The sequence below is a fragment of the Podarcis vaucheri genome (assembly GCF_965113315.1).
Source record: "Podarcis vaucheri genome assembly, contig: HAP1_SCAFFOLD_289, whole genome shotgun sequence".
NCBI lineage: Eukaryota > Metazoa > Chordata > Lepidosauria > Squamata > Lacertidae > Podarcis > Podarcis vaucheri.
In genome coordinates, this window is record NW_028118659.1 from 1 (window position 1) to 25000 (window position 25000).

The 25000-nt window shown below is 49.5% G+C and overlaps 1 protein-coding gene and 1 long non-coding RNA gene across 3 annotated transcripts in view; one reads left to right on the plus strand and one right to left on the minus strand.

Moving 5' to 3' along the window:
• The first annotated feature begins 5215 nt into the window (after positions 1-5215).
• LOC309524479 (uncharacterized protein) overlaps positions 5216-25000 on the plus strand; it is a 19912-nt gene continuing 127 nt past the window's right edge. The window contains exons 1-5 of one of the 2 annotated variants that reach the window (XM_082242421.1): positions 5216-5432; positions 9108-9182; positions 17648-17843; positions 22093-22155; positions 23901-23963. In XM_082242421.1, the coding sequence (XP_082098547.1) occupies positions 17743-17843; positions 22093-22155; positions 23901-23963 (227 nt within the window). In that variant the 5' untranslated portion in view covers positions 5216-5432; positions 9108-9182; positions 17648-17742. Of the gene's footprint in view, positions 5433-7584; positions 7636-9107; positions 9183-17647; positions 17844-22092; positions 22179-23900; positions 23964-25000 lie in introns of those variants that run through there. The other variant, XR_014215940.1, reaches the window with a different exon arrangement.
• LOC309524480 lies at positions 7404-24332 on the minus strand. The gene is made up of 3 exons (XR_014215941.1): positions 24287-24332; positions 22055-22444; positions 7404-7540 (listed from the first exon to the last, which is right to left on the minus strand). It is a non-coding gene; the product is annotated as an uncharacterized lncRNA (long non-coding RNA).

Here is a 25000-nt window from a genome sequence, read left to right on the forward strand (position 1 = left end):
CACAGTCTTCTCCGATAAAGAAAACAATGCCCGACCTGAAGAATTTGGAGCAAATGATTCAGCAAAGGAAACACAGCCCAGAATAACTAAGGAGATAGTACAAGAATATTTGGCTAGATTAGATGTATTCAAGTCTCCAGGGCCAGATGAACTGCATCCAAGAGTATTAAAAGAACTGGCAGATGTGATCTCAGAACCACTGGCAGTCATCTTTGAGAATTCCTGGAGAACAGGCGAAATCCCGGCAGACTGGAGGAGGGCAAATGTTGTCCCTATTTTCAAAAAGGGGAAAAGAGAGGACCCAAATAATTACCGCCCAGTCAGTCTGACATCAATAGCAGGGAAGATTCTGGAGCAGATCATTAAGCAAACAGTCTGTGAGCACCTAGAAAGGAATGCTGTGATCACCAATAGTCAGCATGGATTTCTGAAAAATAAGTCATGTCAGACTAACCTGATCTCGTTTTTTGACAGAATTACAAGCCTGGTAGATGAAGGGAACGCAGTGGATGTAGCCTACCTTGATTTCAGCAAGGCATTTGACAAGGTGCCCCATGATATTCTTGTAAAGAAGCTGGTAAAATGTGGTCTTGACTATGCTACCACTCAGTGGATTTGTAACTGGCTGACTGACCGAACCCAAAGGGTGCTCATCAATGGTTCCTCTTCATCCTGGAGAAGAGTGACTAGTGGGGTGCCACAGGGTTCTGTCTTGGGCCCGGTCTTATTCAACATCTTTATCAACGACTTGGATGATGGACTCAAGGGCATCCTGATCAAATTTGCAGATGACACCAAACTGGGAGGGGTGGCTAACACCCCAGAGGACAGGATCACACTTCAAAACGACCTTGACAGATTAGAGAACTGGGCAAAAATAAACAAGATGAATTTTAACAGGGAGAAATGTAAAGTATTGCACTTGGGCAAAAAAAATGAGAGGCACAAATACAAGATGGGTGACACCTGGCTTGAGAGCAGTACATGTGAAAAGGATCTAGGAGTCTTGGTTGACCACAAACTTGACATGAGCCAACAGTGTGACGCGGCAGCTAAAAAAGCCAATGCAATTCTGGGCTGTATCAATAGGAGTATAGCATCTAGATCAAGGGAAGTAATAGTGCCACTGTATTCTGCTCTGGTCAGACCACACCTGGAGTACTGTGTCCAGTTCTGGGCACCACAATTCAAGAAGGACACTGACAAACTGGAACGTGTCCAGAAGAGGGCAACCAAAATGGTCAAAGGCCTGGAAACGATGCCTTATGAGGAACGGCTAAGGGAGCTGGGCATGTTTAGCCTGGAGAAGAGGAGGTTAAGGGGTGATATGATAGCCATGTTCAAATATATAAAAGGATGTCACATAGAGGAGGGAGAAAGGTTGTTTTCTGCTGCTCCAGAGAAGCGGACACGGAGCAATGGATCCAAACTACAAGAAAGAAGATTCCACCTAAACATTAGGAAGAACTTCCTGACAGTAAGAGCTGTTCGACAGTGGAATTTGCTGCCAAGGAGTGTGGTGGAGTCTCCTACTTTGGAGGTCTTTAAGCAGAGGCTTGACAACCATATGTCAGGAGTGCTCTGATGGTGTTTCCTGCTTGGCAGGGGGTTGGACTCGATGGCCCTTGTGGTCTCTTCCAACTCTATGATTCTATGATTCTATGATTCTATGACTACGTCGCCAGGTGTGACACTTGCCAGAGGTCCAAACCAGTGCACCAGAAGCCAGCGGGACTGCTGGAACCGTTGGAAACGCCACTGCAACCGTGGGAGAGGGTGGCGCTGGACTTTGTCACTGATCTGCCCAGTTCGCGAGGCAAGACGGCGGTGCTTGTGGTTGTAGACCTGTTCACCAAGATGGCGCATTTCATTCCTTGCGCGAAGGTGGCGACAGCGGAGCAGACCGCCAAACTGTTCATAGACCACGTGTTCAGGGTGCACGGCTTGCCGCGATCCATCCTGTCCGACCGCGGTCGCCAGTTCGTTTCCAGTTTTTGGCAGAAGCTCCTGGGTATCCTGAACGTCAAGATCAACTTAGCGTTGATCTTGCCCAGCTCGAGGGGGAATTCCCCTTGCAGCCAAAGGGTTGTTTGAGGCCACCACGAAAGAGCTGATCTTCACCTTGAAACCAGGACTTGCTCTTTCACCATGCTGCTCCTCCAGCTGCCAATGCCACCCATGGAACCTGTGTGAATATGAAGCGTGGGTTGTGTCCAGGAAGCTGGGAGGATTTAATTCACATGTGCGCATGTTTTCATCTTTAAATAAACAGCCCATGCAAGTTTTCAGCTCTTATGGCCATCGAGATTAACCTGGCCGTCTCAGAGGAAATCTTGGGAGGCTGAGTTGGACTTTCCAGTGGTCAAAGTGTGGTTGTATCTTCCTGCCTGGCATCTATTTCCTGCCCTCTTTCCCCCCTGCACCGTTTCAAAGCAACCACGGAGGAAGGAAGGAAGCGGAGCCATGGATCATCCGCTTGCAACCGCATCAGATTTGAAGCAGGAAAGTGGGAGAGGAGCTGCTGACACGAGTGTAAGGGGCTCCCCTCCCGCTTTGCTGCTTCCAAGGGAGCCTGGGAGGAGGGAATCCTCTGCATGGATCCCCTTCCCTCCCTCCTCCCGGCTCAGCTCTTGCTGGCTTCGCCCCATAAGACGCACAGACATTTCCCCTTCCTTTTTAGGGGAGGAAACGTGCGTCCTCTGGAGCGAAAAATATGGTACCTGGTTCAAGCAATGGTTCATCTGAAGAAAATAAGTTTTCCACCTTCAGATAGCCTAACAAGAAAAGGAAAAGGAGACAAACCTCACCAACATGGGGGAAGCCAGGAGGTGCTGCCCTACCCCAATCAAATAAATAAAGATACTTTACTGTATTTTTACTGTACTGTGCTGGTTAGGGGGTCGGTGGGATATATCAGGACTGGGGTGGTTTAAAAATGTTCTTATGTGTTGTATGTTAATTTCTATTTCTATTTTCCCCCCTTTACCTTCACGTCTGCAGCTGACTTTTCCTTCACCTTCTCTTCTCCCTTCATCATGCAAAGTTTCCTCCTCCTTTTCAGAGCAGGAATTCAGCATATAGACCTAAGAAATATCAATAATGTCAATTATTTTCACAAGAAGGGAAAGAGGGGTTCCCGTCAAAGCAGACCTAGAATATGTCCAGCCCAGATTGCAGTGGGAGAAAAAATCATGTGGGAAAGGAGCCAGCAGACGACGAACTGGAAGAAATGTGTTTCTTCTTTCTGAAGCCTTTTCCCAAGAATCATATAATTTATTATTATTATTATTATTATTATTATTATTATTATTATTATTATTATTATTCATTTAGCTGGGATCTGGAGGAATTAGCTGGTTACAAAACCAAGCAGTGCTTCATCTGAACAATACACTGTTCAGGTACAGTTTTCAATACAGTTTTAAAGGCAGCCTGACAGGGAAAGCAATGGAGATGTGAAGTTTTATTTTATATAAATAATAAATAATAATTAGAATTATTCTTATCACAGCTAGTTCCTCTGGAGTTGCTTCTCCCCCCAATTCGAATAAATAAAAATACTATACTGTTAAGGCTTAGGGTGTCCCGCTTGGGTGGGTGTGATTAATAATAATAATAATTTAACATTTAATAATAATAATTTATTACTATTTTCCAGCCACCAACAGAGTATTATTTTAAAAAAAACGAGAAAACATAATGTAGTACAAACTTCCCTCACCCCTTTAGCAAAATAACCATTATAATTATAATGATAACAATTTAAAAATGAAGGATAATCCTCATTTATTCCCCTTCCCCAGCTGCTCCCCACATAATCTTAAAAACGGGACAAAACATACTGTATTGCAAACTTCACCACGCCTTTTCTAATAATAAAATAAAAATAATTTAAAAAGTACTGCTAACAATCCTTTATTGTAATAAAAACGCGCCAAAGCTTCCTCGGCGTCCAGGGCGTGGGAAACCGCCGAGGAGAATCGGCTGAGAAACAGCTGGGAGGAGAAAAAGCGGGAAACCCGCCCACAGCCCGAACTGGGATTGGCCCAAGGGCCGACCTATCGCCGCCGAGTTTACTGCTGCTGCGAATGCTGGGCGCGTGCGCTGAGCGAGGGGGTTCCTAGGGCGGCCATTTTGGACCAGGGCAACGGGACGGGGAAGGAGGGGGGAAGAAAGGGCAGAAGAGGCGCCACCGCCGCCATGTTGGTTGAGAGCCTTCGACGGCGATAGGTCGGCCCTTGGGCCAATCCCAGGTCGGGCGGTGGGCGGGGCCAGGCCTTGGGCGCGTGTTCTCGCCATTTCCTCGAAGGGAGCGCGCGTGAGTTTGGTCGCGTTTTTAGGACTCTCTTTTGTTGGGAAATAATAATAAAGGGTTGTCATCATTGCTTTTTAAATTATTATTATTAGAAAAGGCTTAGGAAAGTTTCTGATATATTACGTCTTGTCGAATTATTTAATATTCTGTTGGGGAAGGGGAAGAAATGAGGATTATCCTTCATTTTTAAATTGTTATTATTGTAATGCGTATTCTTATAAAAGGGTGAGGGAAATTTGTTGTTTTATCGTTTTTTAAAATACTCTTGGTGACTGGGAAAGAGTAATACATTATTATTATCATTAATTTTATTATTATTATAAAAGGGTGAGGGAAGTTTGTAGTGCATGATGTTTTGTCGGTTTTAAAAAAATATTCTGTTGGTGGCTGGGAAATAGTAATGCATTATTAATATCATTAAATGTTAAATTATTATTATTATAAATCGCAGCCACCCAAGGGGGACATGGCCTCTTCCCCCCTAAGCCTTAGCAGTATATTATTTTTATATTATTGGAATTGGGGAGAGAAGCAACTCCAGAGTAACTGGCTGTGATCATGATAATAATTTATTCTTTATATAAAATAAAGTGCAGATCTCCATTGCTTTCCCCCTCAGGCCGCCCTTAATGTATTGGAAACTGCTTTTGTAACCAGCTAATTCCTCCAGATCCCAATTCCTCCACTTATTATTAATATTATTATTATTAAATGAACCCTTGTGGTTCCTTCGCAGATTCCTGCTTTGCGGTGTGTTGGACTGGATGACCCTTGGGGTCCCTTCCAGCTAGATGCACCATTATGTGATTCTTGGGGAAGTGATTCAGAAAGAAGAAACAAGAATAAACAAGAAAAAATAAAGAAGAGAAACACATTTCTTCCAGTTAGTCCGTATAGGGAAGGGAGGCTCCTTTCCCACTTAATTCTTTCTTCCATTGGAATCTGGGCTAGACATATATGTTTGCTTTGACGTGGACCCCTCTTTCCCTTCTTGTGAAAATAATTGACATTATTGATATTTCTTAGGTCTCCTCTGCTGAATTCCTGCTCTGAAAAGGAGGAGGAGGAAACTTCGTGTGATGAAGGGAGAAGAGGAGATGGAGGAAAAGTCATGAAGGTAAAAGGGAAACAAATAGAAAGACATATTAACATATAACGTATAAGAACATTTAAAAAAAACCCCACTCCTGATATATATTACCCCCACCCAAGTGGGGCTTGGCCTCATCCCCCGTAACCACCACAGTACAGTACAGTAAAAATATAGTAAAATTATTATTTTTTATTTGATTGGGGTAGGCTAGAGCCTCCTGGCTTTTCCTATGCTGGTGAGGTATGTCTCCTTTTTCCTGCTCTTGTTAGGCTATCAAAGCAATGGGTTGGAAACTTAATTTATTCAGATGAACCATTGCTTTAACCAGGTAATTACTCAAGGCACTGATTTTTCATCTATCAATTTATCCACAAAATCCAACCAGAGATCCAAAAGTGGTACACTTGCACGTTAAATCTTAAGATAAATGTTTTGGAAGAGGCATAAATTAAAAAAGATAATTAATTTGCAAGGAAGCCCAGATAATTAGAGAGGCAGAGCTGGCTGGTTTGTCAAATGGAGCATCCAAAACCCAGTTTGGGTCTAGAAGACCCAGTTTGCCCTCTCGCCCCAGCCTTAATGGCAACCCTCCATTGCTTTATGTTTGATTTTTTGAGCAGATACTCACAATTGAACTGCAGAAGAAGAAATGGGGATCAACTCCTGCTGTAGTGGGCAGCACTAAAAGCCGTTTGAGTAATTCAGATCAAAAAAGTAGGAATATTTAATATTTACAAACCAGCAACTTGACACCAGTTTTGGACCCTTGAAGCAGCTTGCAATGTTAAGAGAGGTGCTCTAAAGAAAAGCACTTTCTACATTTATGAGTCTTCAGAGTAGGCTCATGGTTTTTCCTTTGCCTGGAGGTTAGTATATCTGCAATCAGCCCGAGAACCTCAGGCAGGACAAGAGGGGATGGCAAGGGGGGCTTCGTGGCGGAACTGAACTTGCAGCTGCAGAAGGGTGGATTCCTGCCTTGTAGCAGGTTGGACTGGATGACGCTTGGGGTCCCTTCCCGATATATACTCGCCCACTCACCCACCATCATATGATTCTTTGGAAACTGCTTCAGAATACAGTTTGGGGGTGGTTGTGTGTGTCAGCCCTTAAAAATCAACTGTGCAATGTGCTCCACAGCAGGGGCGAAGCAAAGATTTAAGACTGTCTCCCGCTATGCACCCAGGCTGGGAGACCCAATGGCAGGAGACTAAGTGGGCTGAGCCCCTGCAAGAGGGGCCCAAACCAAAAGCCAGTTGAATCATTTACATTGACAAACACTGGCAGGGATGTATGCGTTTTGGAAATTTGCAGCAGTTTGTATTGTTAAGAGGGGTGTTTTAAAGAAAAACACTTTATACACTCATGAGCATTCCCTTAGAGCAGGCTCATGGTTCTTTCCTTTTCTGGAGGCATAAATGTTCTTAGCAGATGTACAATCCACCCGAAGGCTTCATGCCTCCTCCTGACTGTTGAAATGCTCCTGGGGAGACTGTAAGCAGCACCTCCTCCGCTCCCAGTCAGGAAAAGGGGATGGCAAGGTGTGCTTCATGGCACAACTTGCAGCTGCAGTTTAAAGTGCCTTAAAAGTGCCATTTCATAGGGCAACACTGACAGGACAACCAATGTTGGTGGTTTTTCTCCTGTATATTTCTGCCTTGCAGTGGGCTGTGCTGGATGACCTTTGGGGTCCCTTCCAGATATAGATATATATGCAGCATCATAGGATGTGAGTGCTTAGTATGAGCACCAAGGTTGCAGGGGGATCTCCATAAGGGATGCCTGCATATTCCTAAGAGCTGCAAAGTGCCACAGAAAGCAGAACCAGAAAAACATACCTCCCGGTTAGTTGTATGATGGCCAACAACTTCCCCTTCCCAGCCTGCTACTTTATTCTGTCTTGCATAGCAATACAAACGATAGGTGCCTGTTATATACTCCTCAGTTCATCTGAAAGAAATCAGGCCCGCAGGTTTGCTGTCTTAATGTCAGATTATCACCCATATTTTTCTTGCATAAGCCTACTTAGGCATGGAAAACAAAAGGGTGGGGGAAAACGAGGGTTTCTGAAATGAGTGGGTTTCCCTACACACACTTCAGGGCAGAAGGGGGAGATGGAGAGAATGCTGTGCCTTCTCCCCCCTAATCTGCCTTCCCTACTTAATCATGGCGGACAAAGTCCCAGCTTCAGTGCCTGCCCGGAAGAGGAGCAGCACCCATACAGAGAACGGTAGGAGCCGAATTCTCCAGGGATCTTCTGGGTATGGAGGTGTGAGGGTTTTCTTCACCAACACCCGTTTCTACACACAACTGTAGAAACGAGTCAGAATAAACAGGCTTCCAAAAAAGTATAGTCTTTATACCCTAAATTCCCAAATTCCCGTAACCCTGGGGTCAGGAAGTCAGTTTTGTTTTGGGACTGCCATGCAGTGCACACCTGCCTATGCTCTGAGGCCGCAGGTGCAGAAAAATCTCTTTATGAGATGTTTTCCCTAATGAAAATGGTATCTCTAGACAGGTGCACAACAACCTGGACAATTTGGGGTTGGAGTAAAGAAGGCCACGGAAAGTAGTTTTTAACTAGGGGTCAAAGGTCAGAAAGAAGGGACGCGGGTGGCGCTGTGGGTTAAACCACAGAGCCTAGGACTTGCCGATCAGAAGGTTGGCAGTTCGAATCCGCGCGATGGGGTGAGTTCCCGTTGCTCGGTCCCTGCTCCTGCCAACCTAGAAGTACGATAGCACGTTAAAGTGCAAGGAGAAAAATAGGTACTGCTCAGGCAGGAAGGTAAACGGCGTTTCCGTGCTCTGCTCTGGTTTGCTAGAAGTGGCTTAGTCATGCTGGCCCCATGACCCGGAAGATGTGTGCCGGCCAATAAAGTGAGATGTGCACTGCAACCCCAGAGTCGGCCACGACTGGACCTAATGGCCAGGGGTCCCTTTACCTTTGACAAAGGTCAGAAGTTGTAAGTCTGCAGTTGTAAGTCTAGCGGTTGGGGTTGGGTCATTGTTAGGGTTGGGGTTAGGGGTCAGGGTCAGGGTAAGCAGCAGTTCCTCCGTTTCCATTCAAGAATAGTGATGGCCATGTTGGCTTCATGGCTGTACTTGCAGCTGCAGGAGAGGTGTGCCATTTAAGAGGGCAACATTTGCTACACAACCAAGGTTGCGGGATTGTTCCCCATAAGGGACTCCTGCATGTTCCTGCGATGCAGCATGTTGGACTGGATGACCCTTGGGGTCCCTTCCAGAGGTTTATATTCCATCATTATTTTTGGAAAGGGCTTCATAAAGAAGAAATAGTGTTCCTTAAAGTTATTTGTATGATGGGAAAGAAGCCTTGCTTCCTGTGAGCTCTTTTATTATTCCTTGTACGTTAATTGGAGCTTGGCAGATCCTGTGCCTATTTTTACATGGATCCCTCTTTCAGTTTTTCTGGAAAAAAACCTGCCCCCCTTTTATTTTTATTTCTTGGGTCTCAATGGTGCATGATGAATTCCTGATCCCCAAAAAGGGAAGGAGAAGGGGAAGCTTCGCCTGATGGAGGGAGGGAGAAGAGGGAATCTTTTGAGACAAGATGCCAGTGCCCCAAAGGTGCTAGTGCCACGGCCCTCCTGCTGCCGTCTTGTGGGGCGAGAGGGGGAAAGGGGATCTTGGGGCACAAGATCCAGACGGCTCCTTTAACCAAACACCTGATTTGCCCAGCAGCGTGGCAGCGAAAGGAAAGAGAAGAAAAAGAGGCAAGGCAGCTGCCAGACATCTCTGCGGAGTTGCAAAAGGCAGGTAAATCTTCATAAGCCCACTTCCATCCACTGGAAAAGCTTAGCAAGGAGCAAGGGAACGTTGGGAAATACTTAGCTATCTCTCTAAATTGGTAAGACCGCACAGTCCCTACACCTCCACAAGGCCTGGTCCTTTCCACAGGCGCAGCCTGCCTTCTCCAAAGGTGGATTTCAGCTTAAACAGCTGGTTGAAAAGTCTCTTTTCCTCTCACACCCATAACCCTGGCAACCTCCCAGAGAACAGTCTATTCCTTGATGGTCAGGGAGATTGCACTTTCCCACGGTCTCTCCAAAAATAGAAACCCTAGCATTTAGTAATGTCTTAATGCAGTTTTGGGGTGTTTGTTTGTGTGTGTGTCAGTTCTTAAAATTCAACTGTGCGAAGATTTAAGCCTGTCCCCCGCCATGCACCTAGGCTGGGAGCCCCAAATGGCAGGAGACTTAAGTTGGCTGAGCCCCTGGAAGAGGCCAAAACCCAAAGCCAGTTGAATCATTTACATTGATAAACACTGGCACTGATGTATGCTGTCAGGGGTTCAGAAGCAGAGACGCAGAGAAGGGTGGAAACAGAGAGCGAGGGGGAGGAAGCCGAAGGGAGAATGAGTGATGATGACGACCCGAGATCTCCAAGCCTAAGCAGTGAGTCAGAGGACTCCCAAAAGGGAGCCCCAGTGAGCAGAGCAAGGGGGGGATCCGGGGGGACACCCCAGGAGGAAGGGAACAGAGGAGATTCAGAGAGCAGCAGCTGGAAGTCGGGACCCACGCTCAAGACTGAGAGCAGCAGGGAGGAAGGCAGCCAGGCATCGGGTTCCGGAGGCCGTCAGCAGGAGGGAGGGCACGAGTCAGGGGTGGTCACGCCCTCCTCAGAGAGCGAGGCAACGGTCAAGAGGAAAGTAGAGAGTTGGGCGCGCGCGCCAAGTTCAAATGCAGCGGAAGCTGGAGCAGTAAGCAGCCCGGAGAGTGAGCCAGGTCCCAAAGCCCGCCGAAAGGAAGCGGAAGGATCAGGGGGGTCAGCGTCAGAGGAGAGTAGAAGGGAGGAGTCCCAGGGGGGCAGAAGGACCCAGAGACGTAGGGAGAGGCGAAGGAGGTGGAGCAAGGCTAGGGTATTAAGCTGGTGTGCAAGAGGCGGGGACTCAGATGGGTCTTCGCCGACCTAGGGCAGAAGGTGTAGAGCTGCACGCTGCAGTTCGGAAATGAAACCTGTAACTCAATAAAGACTCTTTTAAAGTGGACGCTGTGTGGCGTGGTCCTATGTGAGCTGGGACCTGGTAGCAGCTCTGACAGTAAGACCCATCTCATCAAAGCTTCAGAAACCTGAAACCTCGCAGCGGGAGCAGAAGCCGCTAGGGGAGGAAGAGGGGTGTCTGTAAGCAAGCTCACAAAGGTTAGCAAGATGACGGAAGAACAGAGGATCTCCGCGCTGCAAGAGGCAGTGACCCAGTTGTCCTCAGAGGTATTGGCTTCCAAGAAACGGGAGGAGGAGACTACAGCCGCCTACAGAGACCTACACGCCAGGTTTGAAATGCTTGTTAAGCAAGGGCAACCGGGACCCAGACCGGAGGGCGTGGGATTGGCACGGAGAGCAGGAGGGCTTGTGGCTCACTTCGATGGGACTTTGCAACGGTACCCTAATTTTAGAGCAGACGTAATGTGCGCACTGCAACTGCTGGCAAAAGACTTTAGAGATGAGGAAGAGAAGGTGGGGTTCATATTGTCCCATTTGCATGGGGATGCCAAAGCCTGGCTGCGCAATTTGTGGAGGGATAAAGATCCGGCGCTTCAGAATGCAGATGCCTTTATCAAAGCGATGGATGCGTGTTTTTTGTCTACTATTGATGTGGATCTTGCCAGACGGGAGATTCATGGACTAAAACAAGGGAGGGCGAGCGTCCGGCAGTATCACGCCCGATTTTTTGCGCTGGTCAGTGCTTTAGAATGGGATCGGGATTCGCCCCCTGTCAGAGACCTCTTCTGGGAGGGTCTAAGTTCTGCGGTTAAGGATGAAATTGCAAGGGGGGAGAGGCCCCGAAGCACGCAGGAGGTGGTCCAAAGGGCGCTGACTGTGGGGGTGAGGCTGGAAGAACGTCCATGGTGCAGAGATGAAGGACGTGGAGGGCGCGAAGCAGCGAGAAGTTTCTCTTTCGTTCCGAGGGAAGCAGCGCGTGCGCAATCCACACCTCCGCCAGGAGGGGGAGGGGAACCGATGGAGGTTGGAGGTGCAAGGGCTCAGTCAGCAGCCAGAGCCCTAGCACCGGCAGCAGTGAAAGCGAAGCCTCCTAGAGGGAACAGGAAGTGTTACATCTGCGAGGATCCAGGCCATTTGGCGAAGGAGTGTCCCCGGAGGCTCCACAAGCACACTGCAGCCTCAGCAATGGTGAATGCAGCAACGCAGCAAGGAGAACCACAGCAGGGAAACGACGATGTCTGGCTGGAGACGGAGGCACTGGGGCCCAGCCAGACGCATCTGTGAAGCAGCCCCCAGCGATATTGCAACCCACGGATCCCCTCCCACCCAAACCAGTGGTGCAGCTCACAGCGTCTCTCCAGCTACCCAACGGCGTCACTATCGAAGTGCCGCTTTCTGTGGATTCTGGAAGCAACGCAGACTTTATAGCGCAGAGCTTTGTAGAGCAGCACGCTATACAGCTATTGCCTGCCACTCTGCCCCTGCAAGTCGTCACAGTGGATGGCAGAGAGTTGCTAGGGGGGCAGGTGGTGAAGCAGACGCCACCAATGGTGATGCGCCTTGGCAACCACAGGGAAGTCATCAGTTTTAATGTCACCCAACTGTCGGACACGCCCATTGTGTTGGGCATGAGTTGGCTGGACAGGCACAGTCCGACACTGGCTTGGTACCAGAGACAACTGATCTTCGGCTCCTCTTATTGCGCAGAACACTGCATCCTGCCCCGACGGGAGGGAGAGGAGGAGGAATCACAACTGCAGTTGGGAACGTTGCAAGCGGTCCCCCACAAATACGCGAACTTTTTGGAGGTCTTCTGCGAGAAGGAGGCGGACAAGCTACCCCCTCACCGGCCATATGACTGCAAGATTGACCTCCTACCGGGGGCGACGCTGCCGAAGGGGCGGCTATACTCCATGTCTGAAGATGAAATGCAGGAACTCAAACAGTTCATCAAGCATAACCTGGAGCGTGGCTTCATCAGAGAGTCCAAGGCAGTGGGGGGCAGTCCCGTTTTCTTCGTGAAAAAGAAAGACACGCCCCAAAAAAGACTCGTTGTGGACTACCGCCTTTTGAACCAGATGACCAAACCGTCTGATTACCCCATGCCCAGGATTGACGACCTCCTCGCGACGGTGCGCAAGGGACGCGTGTTCACAAAGTTGGACCTACGAGGGGCGTACAATCTCATCCGCATGCGGGAGGGCGATGAGTGGAAGACGGCCATGTTCACACCGCTGGGCACCTACGAGTACAGGGTTATGCCCTTTGGATTACAAAATGGCTCTCACTGTTTTCAAGCTTTTATGCATCACGTGTTGGAGGGACTCCTCTACAAGACATGCGTCTGCTTCCTGGATGACATCCTGATTTTCTCGGACTCGCAGCAAGCTCACGACCGTGACGTGAGGGAGGTGCTCAGCAGGTTGCAACAACATAGACTGTACGCCAAGCTGGAGAAGTGCCAGTTCGACACGAAGGAGGTGGATTTCCTGGGATACAAGTTGTCGGACAAGGGGATAGCCATGGACAGCACCAAGGTTCGTGCGGTATTGGATTGGAAGAGCCCGCGCAACCGGAAGGAGGTCCAGCGGTTTGTCGGCTTCGCCAACTTCTATCGCAAGTTTATCAAGGGGTTCGCGATGCAGACGGCAGCAATTACGGACACGCTCAGCTCCAAAAAAAAGAAATTCATCTGGACGGAGCAGGCGGAGCAGTCCTTTCAAGCGCTCAAGCGTCTCTTCGCATCGGAGAAGCAACTGCTGCATATCGACCCCAGTAAACCGTTGAGGGTAGAGACAGACGCGTCAGACAGAGCCGTGGGAGCTGTTCTGCTGCAGCGAGACCCGCAGGGGGTGTGGCGGCCGGGAGCGTTCTACTCCAGAAAGCTCAGCAAGTCGGAGCAGAACTACACCATCTGGGACAGGGAGTTGCTAGCCATTCATGCAGCTTTCAAGGCGTGGAGGCACTTCCTAATCGGCGCCAAGCACACGGTGCAGGTCTGCACGGACCACAAGAATCTGGAGCACTGGCGCACGGCTCAGTTCCTGAACCAGAGGCAGATACGTTGGGCGGAGTTCTTTGCTGACTTCACTTTCCGAATAGAGTACGTCCCAGGCGACACCAACATCATGGCGGATGCACTGTCCCGAAAACCGCAATACCTAGAAGAGGTGACGCCAGCGGCGGCCATGCACATCTTCGCACCGACGGCGTGGGCGTGTGCCTCAGCTACAGTAGACCTGGATGCGGTGCGACGTGCATTGCGGGACGACTCATTCGCACAAGACAAGATGGCGGAACTGCTCAGAGGCACGGCTACCACGGACGAGTTCCAGGTGCGGGACGGCTTGCTCCTACGCAAAGGGGCTGTCTATGTACCAGGAGACGACCTTCGCGCCAAGGTACTGCAACAGTTGCACGACGCACCCACGGCCGGTCACTTTGGCACAGAGAAAACGATGGAATTAGTCGCGAGAGACTTCTGGTGGCCCAGGCTGAGAGGGGAGGTCGCGGACTACGTCGCGAGGTGCGACACCTGCCAGAGGGCCAAGCCGGTACACAGACCACCGGCGGGACTGTTAGAACCGCTGCAAACGCCGTTTGAACCGTGGGAGAGGGTGGCCCTGGACTTTGTGACGGATTTACCCAGCTCGAGAGGCAAGACAGCTGTGCTAGTGGTGGTGGACTTGTTCACCAAGATGGCACATTTCATTCCGTGTGCGAAGGTGGCCACGGCGGAACAAACCGCCAAACTGTTCATAGATCACGTGTTCAAAGTGCATGGCCTGCCACGGTCTATCCTGTCCGACCGCGGACGCCAGTTCATCTCGTCTTTCTGGCAGAAGCTGATGGGTTTTCTAAATGTCAAGGTCAATCTGGCATCAGCAAGACACCCGCAGACCAACGGGCAAGCAGAGAGGGTCAATGCCATCATGCAGCAGTACCTGAGATGCTATGCCAATCAACAGCCTGCGACGTGGGTGGATTACCTGCCGCTAGCCGAGTTCGCTTACAACAACACGAAGCACGTGTCCACAGGAGTGACGCCGTTCTTTGCCAACAATGGGAGGCATCCCAGAACCTTCCCGGGACTGGAGAGAGTGGGGGAAGGAGAACCACAGACGGCGGACGCGTTCGCGTCAGAGCTGCAGGCGGTCCACGATCAACTCAGACGGCAGCTGGAGCTAGCTAAGCACGCCTACAAGGTGCAAGCTGACAAGCACAGGCGGGTTGGCGAAGTGATCCAAGTGGGAGACTGGGTCTGGTTGGCAGCCCACGCAGTGCCGACCAGGTCACTTGCCAAGAAGAAGTTGGGGCACAAGCAGATCGGTCCGTACCAAGTCGAAGCGCAGATCAACCCGGTAGCCTTCCGACTGGCGCTGCCGGAGGTTTCCAGAATGCATCCGGTGTTCCACAGGTCGGTGCTCACTCCCTACAAGGCACCTCACAGGTTCCAGGAGCCAGGGACGGCGCCAAGTCCGCTCCGGGAACGGACGGAGACGCGGGGGGTGAAGCACCAGGACCACATCAACGAGGTCACGGAGATTTTGGACTCCAGATGGGGGGAGGAGGGAGTCGAATACCTCTTAGCCAGAGAGGGCACCCGGGCCAGCGCCAATAGCTGGGTACCAGACTACGCTTTGGAGGAACCCCTGCTCAAGGACGAGTTTCATGCCCTCTTCCCACACAAACCCATGCCAGCGAGCTTCTTCGACGACTGGTTGTTCACACCCACACTTTCTTCCAGCACGTTCCATGGATTCGACTCAGAAGGGGAACCCGCACGGAGCACCCGTTCCCCAGAAGGTTCACCGGCAGGTTCGGCATCAGGCAACTCGTATTGGTGGGACGATCGACCAGAGGAGCAATGGCGCAGGAAGTGGCTGGAGATGCCAGGTCGAGCGACCGACGCAGAGACTGACATGGACGTGTTCGGGGAGGACCTCGGGTTCGAGCACGGCGGTACAGAGATGGAAGAGCAACAAGTCAACGTCGACGACCGCGAGGGGGAAGACTCGGAGGTTTTCAGTTGGCGGCCACCCACGGGGAGCGACCTGTATCCAGCATTCCCTCCCATGATGATGGAGCACCCAGCACCCACACCTGACAGCGGGGAGGGGGGAAGGGGGGGCTTCGAGGGGGGGATGGATGTCAGGGGTTCAGAAGCAGAGACGCAGAGAAGGGTGGAAACAGAGAGCGAGGGGGAGGAAGCCGAAGGGAGAATGAGTGATGATGACGACCCGAGATCTCCAAGCCTAAGCAGTGAGTCAGAGGACTCCCAAAAGGGAGCCCCAGTGAGCAGAGCAAGGGGGGGATCCGGGGGGACACCCCAGGAGGAAGGGAACAGAGGAGATTCAGAGAGCAGCAGCTGGAAGTCGGGACCCACGCTCAAGACTGAGAGCAGCAGGGAGGAAGGCAGCCAGGCATCGGGTTCCGGAGGCCGTCAGCAGGAGGGAGGGCACGAGTCAGGGGTGGTCACGCCCTCCTCAGAGAGCGAGGCAACGGTCAAGAGGAAAGTAGAGAGTTGGGCGCGCGCGCCAAGTTCAAATGCAGCGGAAGCTGGAGCAGTAAGCAGCCCGGAGAGTGAGCCAGGTCCCAAAGCCCGCCGAAAGGAAGCGGAAGGATCAGGGGGGTCAGCGTCAGAGGAGAGTAGAAGGGAGGAGTCCCAGGGGGGCAGAAGGACCCAGAGACGTAGGGAGAGGCGAAGGAGGTGGAGCAAGGCTAGGGTATTAAGCTGGTGTGCAAGAGGCGGGGACTCAGATGGGTCTTCGCCGACCTAGGGCAGAAGGTGTAGAGCTGCACGCTGCAGTTCGGAAATGAAACCTGTAACTCAATAAAGACTCTTTTAAAGTGGACGCTGTGTGGCGTGGTCCTATGTGAGCTGGGACCTGGTAGCAGCTCTGACATATGCGTTTTGGAAATTTGCAGCAGTTTTTAACGTTAAGAGTGGTGTTTTAAACAAAAAACACTTCATACACTCATGAGCGTTCCCTTAGAGCAGGCTCATGGTTCTTTCCTTTTCTGGAGGTATAAATGTTCTTAGCAGATGTACAATCCCCCCGAAGGCTTCATGCCTCCTCCTGACTGTTGAAATGCTCCTGGGGAGACTGTAAGCAGCACCTCCTCCGCTCCCTGTCAGGAAAAGGGGATGGCAAGGTGTGCTTCATTGCACAACTTGCAGCTGCAGTTTAAAGTGCCTTAAAAGTGACCTTTTATAGGGCAACACTGACAGCACAACCAAGGTTGGTGGTTTCAGAAACAAGAAACAGAAATAGCATTTAAGTTACGGACGCAGGTGGTGCTGTGGGTTAAACCACAGAGCCTAGGACTTGACGATCGGAAGGTCAGCGGTTCGAATCCCCGCAATGGGGTGAGCTCCCTTTACTGGGTCCCTGCTCTTGCCAACCTAGCAGTTCGAAAGCACGTCAAAGTGCAAGTAGATAAATGCTCTGGCAGGAAGGTTAATGGCGTTTCCGTGTACTGCTCTGGTCCGCCAGAAGCGGCTTAGTCATGCTGGCCACATGACCTGGGAGCTGTACACCGGCTCCCTCGGCCAGTAAAGCGAGATGAGCGACGCAACCCCAGAGTCGGCCACAACAGGACCTAATGATCAGGGGTCCTTTTACCTTTATGATGGCAAAGTTGCCTCACTAGGCTGTGACAGCCAACAGTTAAATGCTACCCCCTTTTGGTACTGTGAGCACCAAGGTTGCAGTGAGATCTCTATAAGGGATGCCTGCATATTTCTAAGAGCTGCAAAGTGCCACACAAAGAATAAGCAGTAAAACATATCTCCAGGTTAGTTGTATGATGGCCAACCACTTTCCCTTCCCTGCCGGCTACTTTATTCTGTCTTGCATAGCAATACAAACGATGGGTGCCTGTTTTATACTCCTACGCTTTCAGTTCATCTGAAAGAAATCAGGTCCACTGATAGTTTTGTGGATTTATTATAGTTACAGCCTAACACAGGAAAGTCGCCTTGCTTTCTGTGAGCTCCCTTATTATTCCTTCACTTTAATTTGATCTTGGTGGATCCTGTGCCTGTTTTTACACGGACCACTCTTTCTGTTCTACAAAAAATCTTAACCCCCTTCCTGTTATTTCTCAGGTCTCTATGGGCCGTGGGGGAGGAGAAGGAAGGGGGACATTTTGCCTGACAGAGGGAGGGAGAAGAGGGCCCCTCCTGCTGCAGTCTTGTGGGGTGAGAGGTGGAAAGGGTATCTTTTGAGACAAGACCCAAACAGCTACTTTAACCAAACACCTGATTCGCCCAGCAGCGTGGCAGCGAAAGGAAAGAGAAGAAAAAAAGGGAAGGCAGGAGTGGAAAAAGATGGGTTGCCAGCAGGGGCTCTGTATTATTCCTTAATGCCGAATGCTACATCTGCCTAAGTCCACTTCCATCCACTGGAAATGCTTCTTAGCAGCAAGGAGCAAAGGGAATGGTGGGAAATACCTAGCTATCTCTCTAAATCGGTAAGACTGTTAGTCCTTTCCAGAGGTGCAGCCTGCCTTCTCCAAAGGTGGATTTCAGCTCAAACAGCTGGTTGAAAAGTCTCTTTTCCTCTCCTCACACCCATAACCCTGGCAACCTCCCAGAGAAAAGTCTCTATTCCTCGATGGTCAGGGAGATTGCACTTTCCCACGGTCGCTCTAAAAATAGAAACCCTAGCATTTAGTAATCTCTTTAATACAGTTTTGGGGTGTGTGTTTGTGTGTGTCAGTCCTTAAAATTCAACTGTGCAAAGATGTAAGCCTATCCCCTGCCATACACCTAGGCTGGGAGCCCCAATGGCAGGAGACTAAGTGGGCTGAGCCCCTGCAAGGGGGCCCAAAACCCAAAGCCAATTGAATCATTTACATTGACAAACACTGGCATATATTTGTATGCATTTTGGAAATTTGCAGCAGTTTTTAACGTTAAGAGAGGTGTTTTAAACAAAAAACACTTCATACACTCATGAGCGTTCCCTTAGAGCAGGCTCATGGTTCTTTCCTTTTCTGGAGGCATAAATGTTCTTAGCAGATGTACAATCCACCCGAAGGCTTCAGGCCTCCTCCTGACTGTTGAAAAGCTCCTGGGGAGACTGTAAGCAGCACCTCCTCCGCTCCCAGTCAGCAAGAGGGGATGGCAAAGTGTGCTTCATGGCGCAACTTGCAGCTGCAGCTTAAATTGCCTTAAAAGTGCCATTTCATAGGGCAACACTGACAGCACAACCAATGTTGGTGGTTTTTCTCCTGCATATTCCTGCCTTGCTGTGGGCTGGGCTGCATGACCCTTGGGGTCCCTTCCAGATATCGATATATATGCAGGATCATATGATTCTTTGGAATGTGCTTTAGAAAGAGGAAACAAATAGCATTCCTTTAAGTTATGGGATGCAGGTGGCGCAGAGCCTAGGACTTGGCGATCGGAAGGTTGGCGGTTTGAATCCCCGCGACGGAGCGAGCTCCCTTTGCAGGGTCCTTGCTCCTGCCAACCTAGCAGTTCGAAGTACAAGTAGATAAATGGGTACCGCTCTGACGGGATGGTAAACGGCATTTCCGTGCGCTGTTCTGGTTTGCCAGAAGCGGCTTAGTCATGCTGTATGGCGGCTCTGTCGTGCAGTGAAGCCAGATGAGCGCGCAACCCCAGAGTCGTCCGTGACTGGACCTAATGGTCAGGGGTCCCTTTACCTTAACACTCCCAGGGAGGATGTAAGCAGCACTTCCTATGTTTCCAGTCAAGAATAGTGGATAGCCACGTTGGCTTCATGGCTGAACTTGCAGTTGCAGGAGAGGTGGGGATCCCTGAAGTAGCCTTCAAAGTGCCATTTAATAGAGGAACATTAGTTGCACAACCAAGATGTTAGGGTTTTCCCCCATAAGGGAACACTGACAGCACAACTAATGTTGGTGGTTTTTCTCCTGCATATTCCTGCCTTGCCGTGGGCTGGGCTGCATGACCCTTGGTGTCCCTTCCAGATATAGATATAAATGTAGTATCATTTGATTCTTTGGAATGTTCTTCAGAAGGAACAGAAATAGCATTCCTTTAAGTTATGGGATGCGGGTGGCGCTGTGGGTTAAACCACAGAGCCTAGGACTTGGCGATCAGAAAGTCGGCAGTTTGAATCTGCACAAAGGGGTGAGCTCCCGTTGCTTGTTCCCTGCTCCTGCCAACCTGGCAGCTTGAAAGCACGCCAAAGTGGAAGTAGATAAATGGGTACCGCTTCGGCGGGATGGTAAACGGCATTTCCGTGTGCTGATCTGGTTCGCTAGAAGCGGCTTAGTCATGCTGGCCACATGACCTGGAAGCTGTATGCCAGCCAGTAAAGCGAGATGAGGGCTACAACCCCAGAGTCATCCGTGACTGGACCTAATGGTCAGGGGTCCTTTTGCCTTTAACAAAGGTCAGAATTTTTAAGTCTGATGTAAGTGTAGGCATTGGGGTTTGGGTTATTATTAGGGTCGTGGTTAGCGGTCAGGGTCTCCCCCTGAAAGTTGAAATGCTCCCAAGGAGGATGTAGGGGAGGTGTGGATCCCTAAGCTATACCTAAGCAAACTTTAAAGTGCCATTGAAGAGCGCAACATTTGCTGCACAACCAAGGTTGCAGGATGGTTCTCCGTAAGGGACTCCTGCATGTTATGGCGATGCAGCGGGTTTGACTGGATGACCCTTGGGGTCCCTTCCAGAGGTTTATATAGGCTTCAGAAACAAAGAGAAATAGCGTTCCTTAAAGTTAGTTGTATGATAGGAAAGTCGCCTCACTTCCTGTGAGCTCCCTTATTATTCCTTCACATTAATTCTAGCTTGGTAGTCCCTGTGCCTGTTTTTTCACTGACCCTTCTTTCAGTTCTGAATAAAATCTGCCCCCCTGTTGTTTCTCTGGTCTCTCGGGTGTGCTGAATTCCTGCTCCAAAAAGGGGGGAGGAGAAGGAAGGGGGAAGTTTTGCCTGAGGGAGGGAGAAGAGGTGCCCTCCTGCTGCTGCCTTGTGGGGCAAGAGGGGGAAAGGGGATCTTTGGGCACAAGACCCAAACAGCTCCTTTAACCAAACACCTGATTCGCCCAGCAGCGTGGCAGCGAAAGGAAAGAGAAGAAAAAGAGGCAAGGCAGCAGTGGAAAAAGATGGGTTGCCTGCATGAGCTCTGCTTTATTCCTCAATGCCGAATGCTACATCTGCCTAAGTCCACTTCCATCCACCGGAAAAGCTTCTTGGCAGCAAGGAGCAAAGGGAACGTTGCGAAATACCTAGCTATCTCTCTAAATGGGTAAGACCGCACAGTCCCTACACCTCCACAAGGCCTGGTCCTTTCCACAGGCGCAGCCTGCCTTCTCCAAAGGTGGATTTCAGCTTAAACAGCTGGTTGAAGACCTATTACAGTCGTTAAGAGTCGTCAACAGGCTCTCTCAGCTATCTGCCTATCTCCCATTCCCACCACCCTTCTGAGTAACACCCTTCTCACTATATAGAAGGATCTGGCAACTTCTGTTTCAGTGTATCTGAAGAAGTGTGCATGCACACGAAAGCTCATACCAAGAACTAATTTAGTTGGTCTTTAAGGTGCTACTGGAAGGAATTTTTTTTATTTTGACTATGACAGACCAACACGGCTACCTATCTTCAGCTGGTTGAAGTGTCTCTCTTCCTCTCCTCACACCCATAACCCTTGCAACCTCCCAGAGAACAGTCTATTCCTTGATGGTCAGGGAGATTGCACTTTCCCACGGTCTCTCCAAAAATAGAAACCCTAGCATTTAGTAATGTCTTAATGCAGTTTTGGTGTGTTTGTTTGTGTGTGTGTCAGTTCTTAAAATTCAACTGTGCGAAGATTTAAGCCTGTCCCCCGCCATGCACCTAGGCTGGGAGCCCCAAATGGCAGGAGACTTAAGTTGGCTGAGCCCCTGGAAGAGGCCAAAACCAAAAGCCAGTTGAATCATTTACATTGACAAACACTGGCACGTATTTGTATGCATTTTGGAAATTTGCAGCAGTTTTTAACGTTTAGAGGTGTTTTAAAGAAAAGCACTTATATACTCATGAGCATTCCCTTAGTGCAGGTTCATGGTTCTTTCCTTTTCTGGAGGTGTAAATGTTCTTAGCAGATGTACAATCCCCCCGAAGGCTTCATGCCTCCTCCTGACTGTTGAAAAGCTCCTGGGGAGACTGTAAGCAGCACCTCCTCTGCCCCCAGTCAGGATAAGGGGATGGCAGGGTGTGCTTCATGGCGCAACTTGCAGCTGCAGTTTAAAGTCCCTGAAAAGTGCCCTTTAATAGGGCAAGACGGACAGTACAACCAATGTTGATGGTGGTTCTCCTGCATATTCCTGCCTTACAGTGGGCTGGGCTGGATGACCCTTGAGGTCCCTCCCAGATATAGATATATATATGCAGTATCATGATACTTTGGAATGTGCTTGAGAAAGGAGAAACAAGTTTGTGGAGTAAATGATGCAGTAGAAACAATGGGTGCCTCTTTTATCCCAACTCTTTCAGTTCATCTGAAAGAAATTGGGCCCACTGATAATTCTCTGTGCTTTGTTCCTTAATGTCAAATTTTGTGGATTTATTATCACCCTTATGTTTTGGGCACAAGCCTACTCATGCATGGTGGGGGAACAAAAGGGTGGGGGAAAATGAGGGTTTCTGAAATGAATGGGCTTCCCTACACACAGTTCTGGGCAGAAGGGGGAGATGGAGAGAACCTCCCCCCTAATCTGTCTTCCCTCCCTAATCATGACAGACAAGGCCTTCATCCCACCTTCAGCGCCTGCCTGGAAGAGGAGCAGCACCCATACAGAGAACGGTAGGAGCCAAATTGTCTTGGGATCCTCTGGGTTTGAGAGGGTGAGCGTTGGGATGGGACCACTGTCTCCTGCGCTTGCACCAGGATCAGTCTGCCGTTTCCTTCACCAACACCACTTTCAGAATAAACAGGCTTCCAAAAAATTATAATCCCTATACCCTAACCCTAATTCCTGTAACCCTGGGGGTCAGGAAGACAGTTTTCTTTTGGGACTGCCCTGCAATGCACACCTGAGGCCGCAGGTGCAGAAAATTCTCTTTATGAGATGTTTTCCCTAATGAAAATGCTACTTGTCAGATGCACAACAAGCTGGACAATTTGGAGTTGGAGTAAAGGAGTCCACAGAAAGTAGTTTTTTACTAGGGGTCAAAGGTAAGGGGCGCGGGTGGCGCTGTGGGTTAAACCACAGAGCCTAGGACTTGCTGATTAGAAGGTCGGCAGTTCAAATCCACATGACTGGATAAGCTCCCTTTGCAGGGTCCCTGCTCCTTCTAACTTAGGATTTTGAAAGTGTTTCTGTGAGCTGCTCCGGTTCGCCAGAAGCCTCTTGCATGACCCGGAAGCTGTACGCTGGCTTCTGTAAACAAAGTGAGGAGCGCCATGCAACCCCAGAGTCTACACGACTGGACCTAATGGTCAAGGGTCCTTTTACCTTTGACAAAGGCCAGAAGTTGTAAGCCTTCTGCTGTAAGTCTAGCGTCATTGTTAGGGATGGGTTTAGGGAGAGGCTTGGGGTTAGGCTTAGGGGTCAGGATCAGGGGCTCCCCCTGACTGATGAAATGCTCCCAGGGAGTATGTAAGCAGCACTTCCTCTGTTTCCAGTCAAGAATAGTGCATGGCCATGTTTGCTTCATGGCTGAACTTGCAGCTGCAGGAGAGGTGGGGATCCCTGAACTATACCTAAGTAGCTTTCAAAGTGCCATTTAAGAGGGCAACATTTGCTGCACAACCATGGTTGCAGGATTGTTCCCCCTAAGGGACTCCTGCATGTTCCTGCGTTGTGGCGGGTTGGAATGGATACCATTGGGGTCCCTTCCAGAGGTTTATATACCAGCATTATTCTTTGGAAAAGGCTTCAGAGGGAAGCAGCAGAAATAGTGTTACATGTTGTTAGCAGATGTACAATCCCCCCGAATGCTTCAGGTCTCCTCCTGACTGTTGAAATGCTCCTGGGGAGACTGTAAGCAGCACCTCCTCTGCTCCCAGTCAGCAAAAGGGGATGGCAAGGGGTGCTTCATGGTGCAACTTGCAGCTACAGTTTAAAGTGCCTTAAAAGTGCCCTTTCATAGGGCAAGACTGACAGAACAACCAAGGTTGCTGGTTCTCCTGCATATTCCTGCCTTGCAGTGGGCTTGGCTGGATGACCCTTGAGGTCTCTCCCAGATGCAGCATCATAGGATTATTTTGAAATGTGCTTCTGAAAGAAGAAACAGGAAAACATACCTTCCAGTTAGTTGTATGATTGCCAACTACTTCCCCTTCCAATGTAGCTTCTTTATTGTGCCTCTCTTATATGGCTACACTTTCAGTACATCTGAAAAAAAATCAGGCCCGCTGATATTTCTCTGTATGGGCTGTGCTTTGTTCCTTAGTGTCATTGGGTACAAGGCATGGAAAGGTTTGGGAAAACAAGGGTTTCTGAAATGAGTGGGCTTTCCTGCGCACACTTCCAGGCAGAAGGGGGATATGGAGAGAACGCTCTGCGTTCTCCCCCCTAATCTGTCTTCCTTCCCTAATCATGACAGACAAGGCCTTCATCCCACCTTCAGCGCCTGCCTGGAAGAGGAGCAGCACCCATACAGAGAACGGTAGGAGCCAAATTGTCTTGGGATCTTCTGGGTTTGAGAGGGTGAGTGTTTGGACAGGACCCCTGCCTCTTAAAGCAGTGTGCTTTCACCAGGATCGGTCTGCGGTTGTCTTCAACACCAGTGTGCAGTTTATACACAACTGTAGAAATGAGTCAGAATAAATAGGCTTCCAAAAATGTATAGTCTTTATCCTCTAACCCTAATTGCCCTAAACATGGGGTCAGGAAGGCAGTTTACTTTTGGGACTGCCCTGCAATGCACACCTGAGTCTGCAGGTGTAGAAAATTCTCTTTATGAGATGTTTTCTCTAATGGAAATGCTACTTCTAGCCAGATGCACAACAAGCTGGACAATTTGTGGTTGTAGTAATTAAATAAAGTAGGATTAATAAAGGCCATGGAAAGTTGGAGCGAGAAAGGCTATGGAAAGTCTACATTTACATTGTCAAACGTAATCAGTTACATTGACAAACACTGGCACGTATTTGTATGCATTTTGGAAACTTGCAGCAGTTTCTAATGTTAAGAGAGGTGTTTTAAACAAAAAACACTTTATTCACTCATGAGCGTTCTGTTAGAGCAGGCTCATGGTTCTTTCCTTTTCTGGAGGCATAAATGTTCTTAGCAGATGTACAATCCCCCCGAAGGCTTCATGCCTCCTCCCCTCAGCAAAAGGGATGGCAAGGTGTGCTTCATGTCGCAACTTGCAGCTGCAGTTCAAAGTGTCTTAAAAGTGCCTTTTCATAGGGCAAGACTGACAGTAAAACCAAGGTTGGTGGTGTTTTATACTCCTACTCTTTTAGTTCATCTGAAAGAAATTGGGTCCACTGATAGTTCTATATATGGGCTTTGCTTCGCTCCTTAATGTCAAATTTTGTGGATTTCTTATCACCCATATGTTTTGTGCTTAAGCCTACTTGGGCATGGAAAATGGGTGGGGGAATCGAGGATTCCTTAAGTGAGTGTGCTTCCCTGCGCGCACTTCCAGGCAGAAGGGGGAGATGGAGAGAACGCTCTGCCTTCTCCCCCCTAATCTAT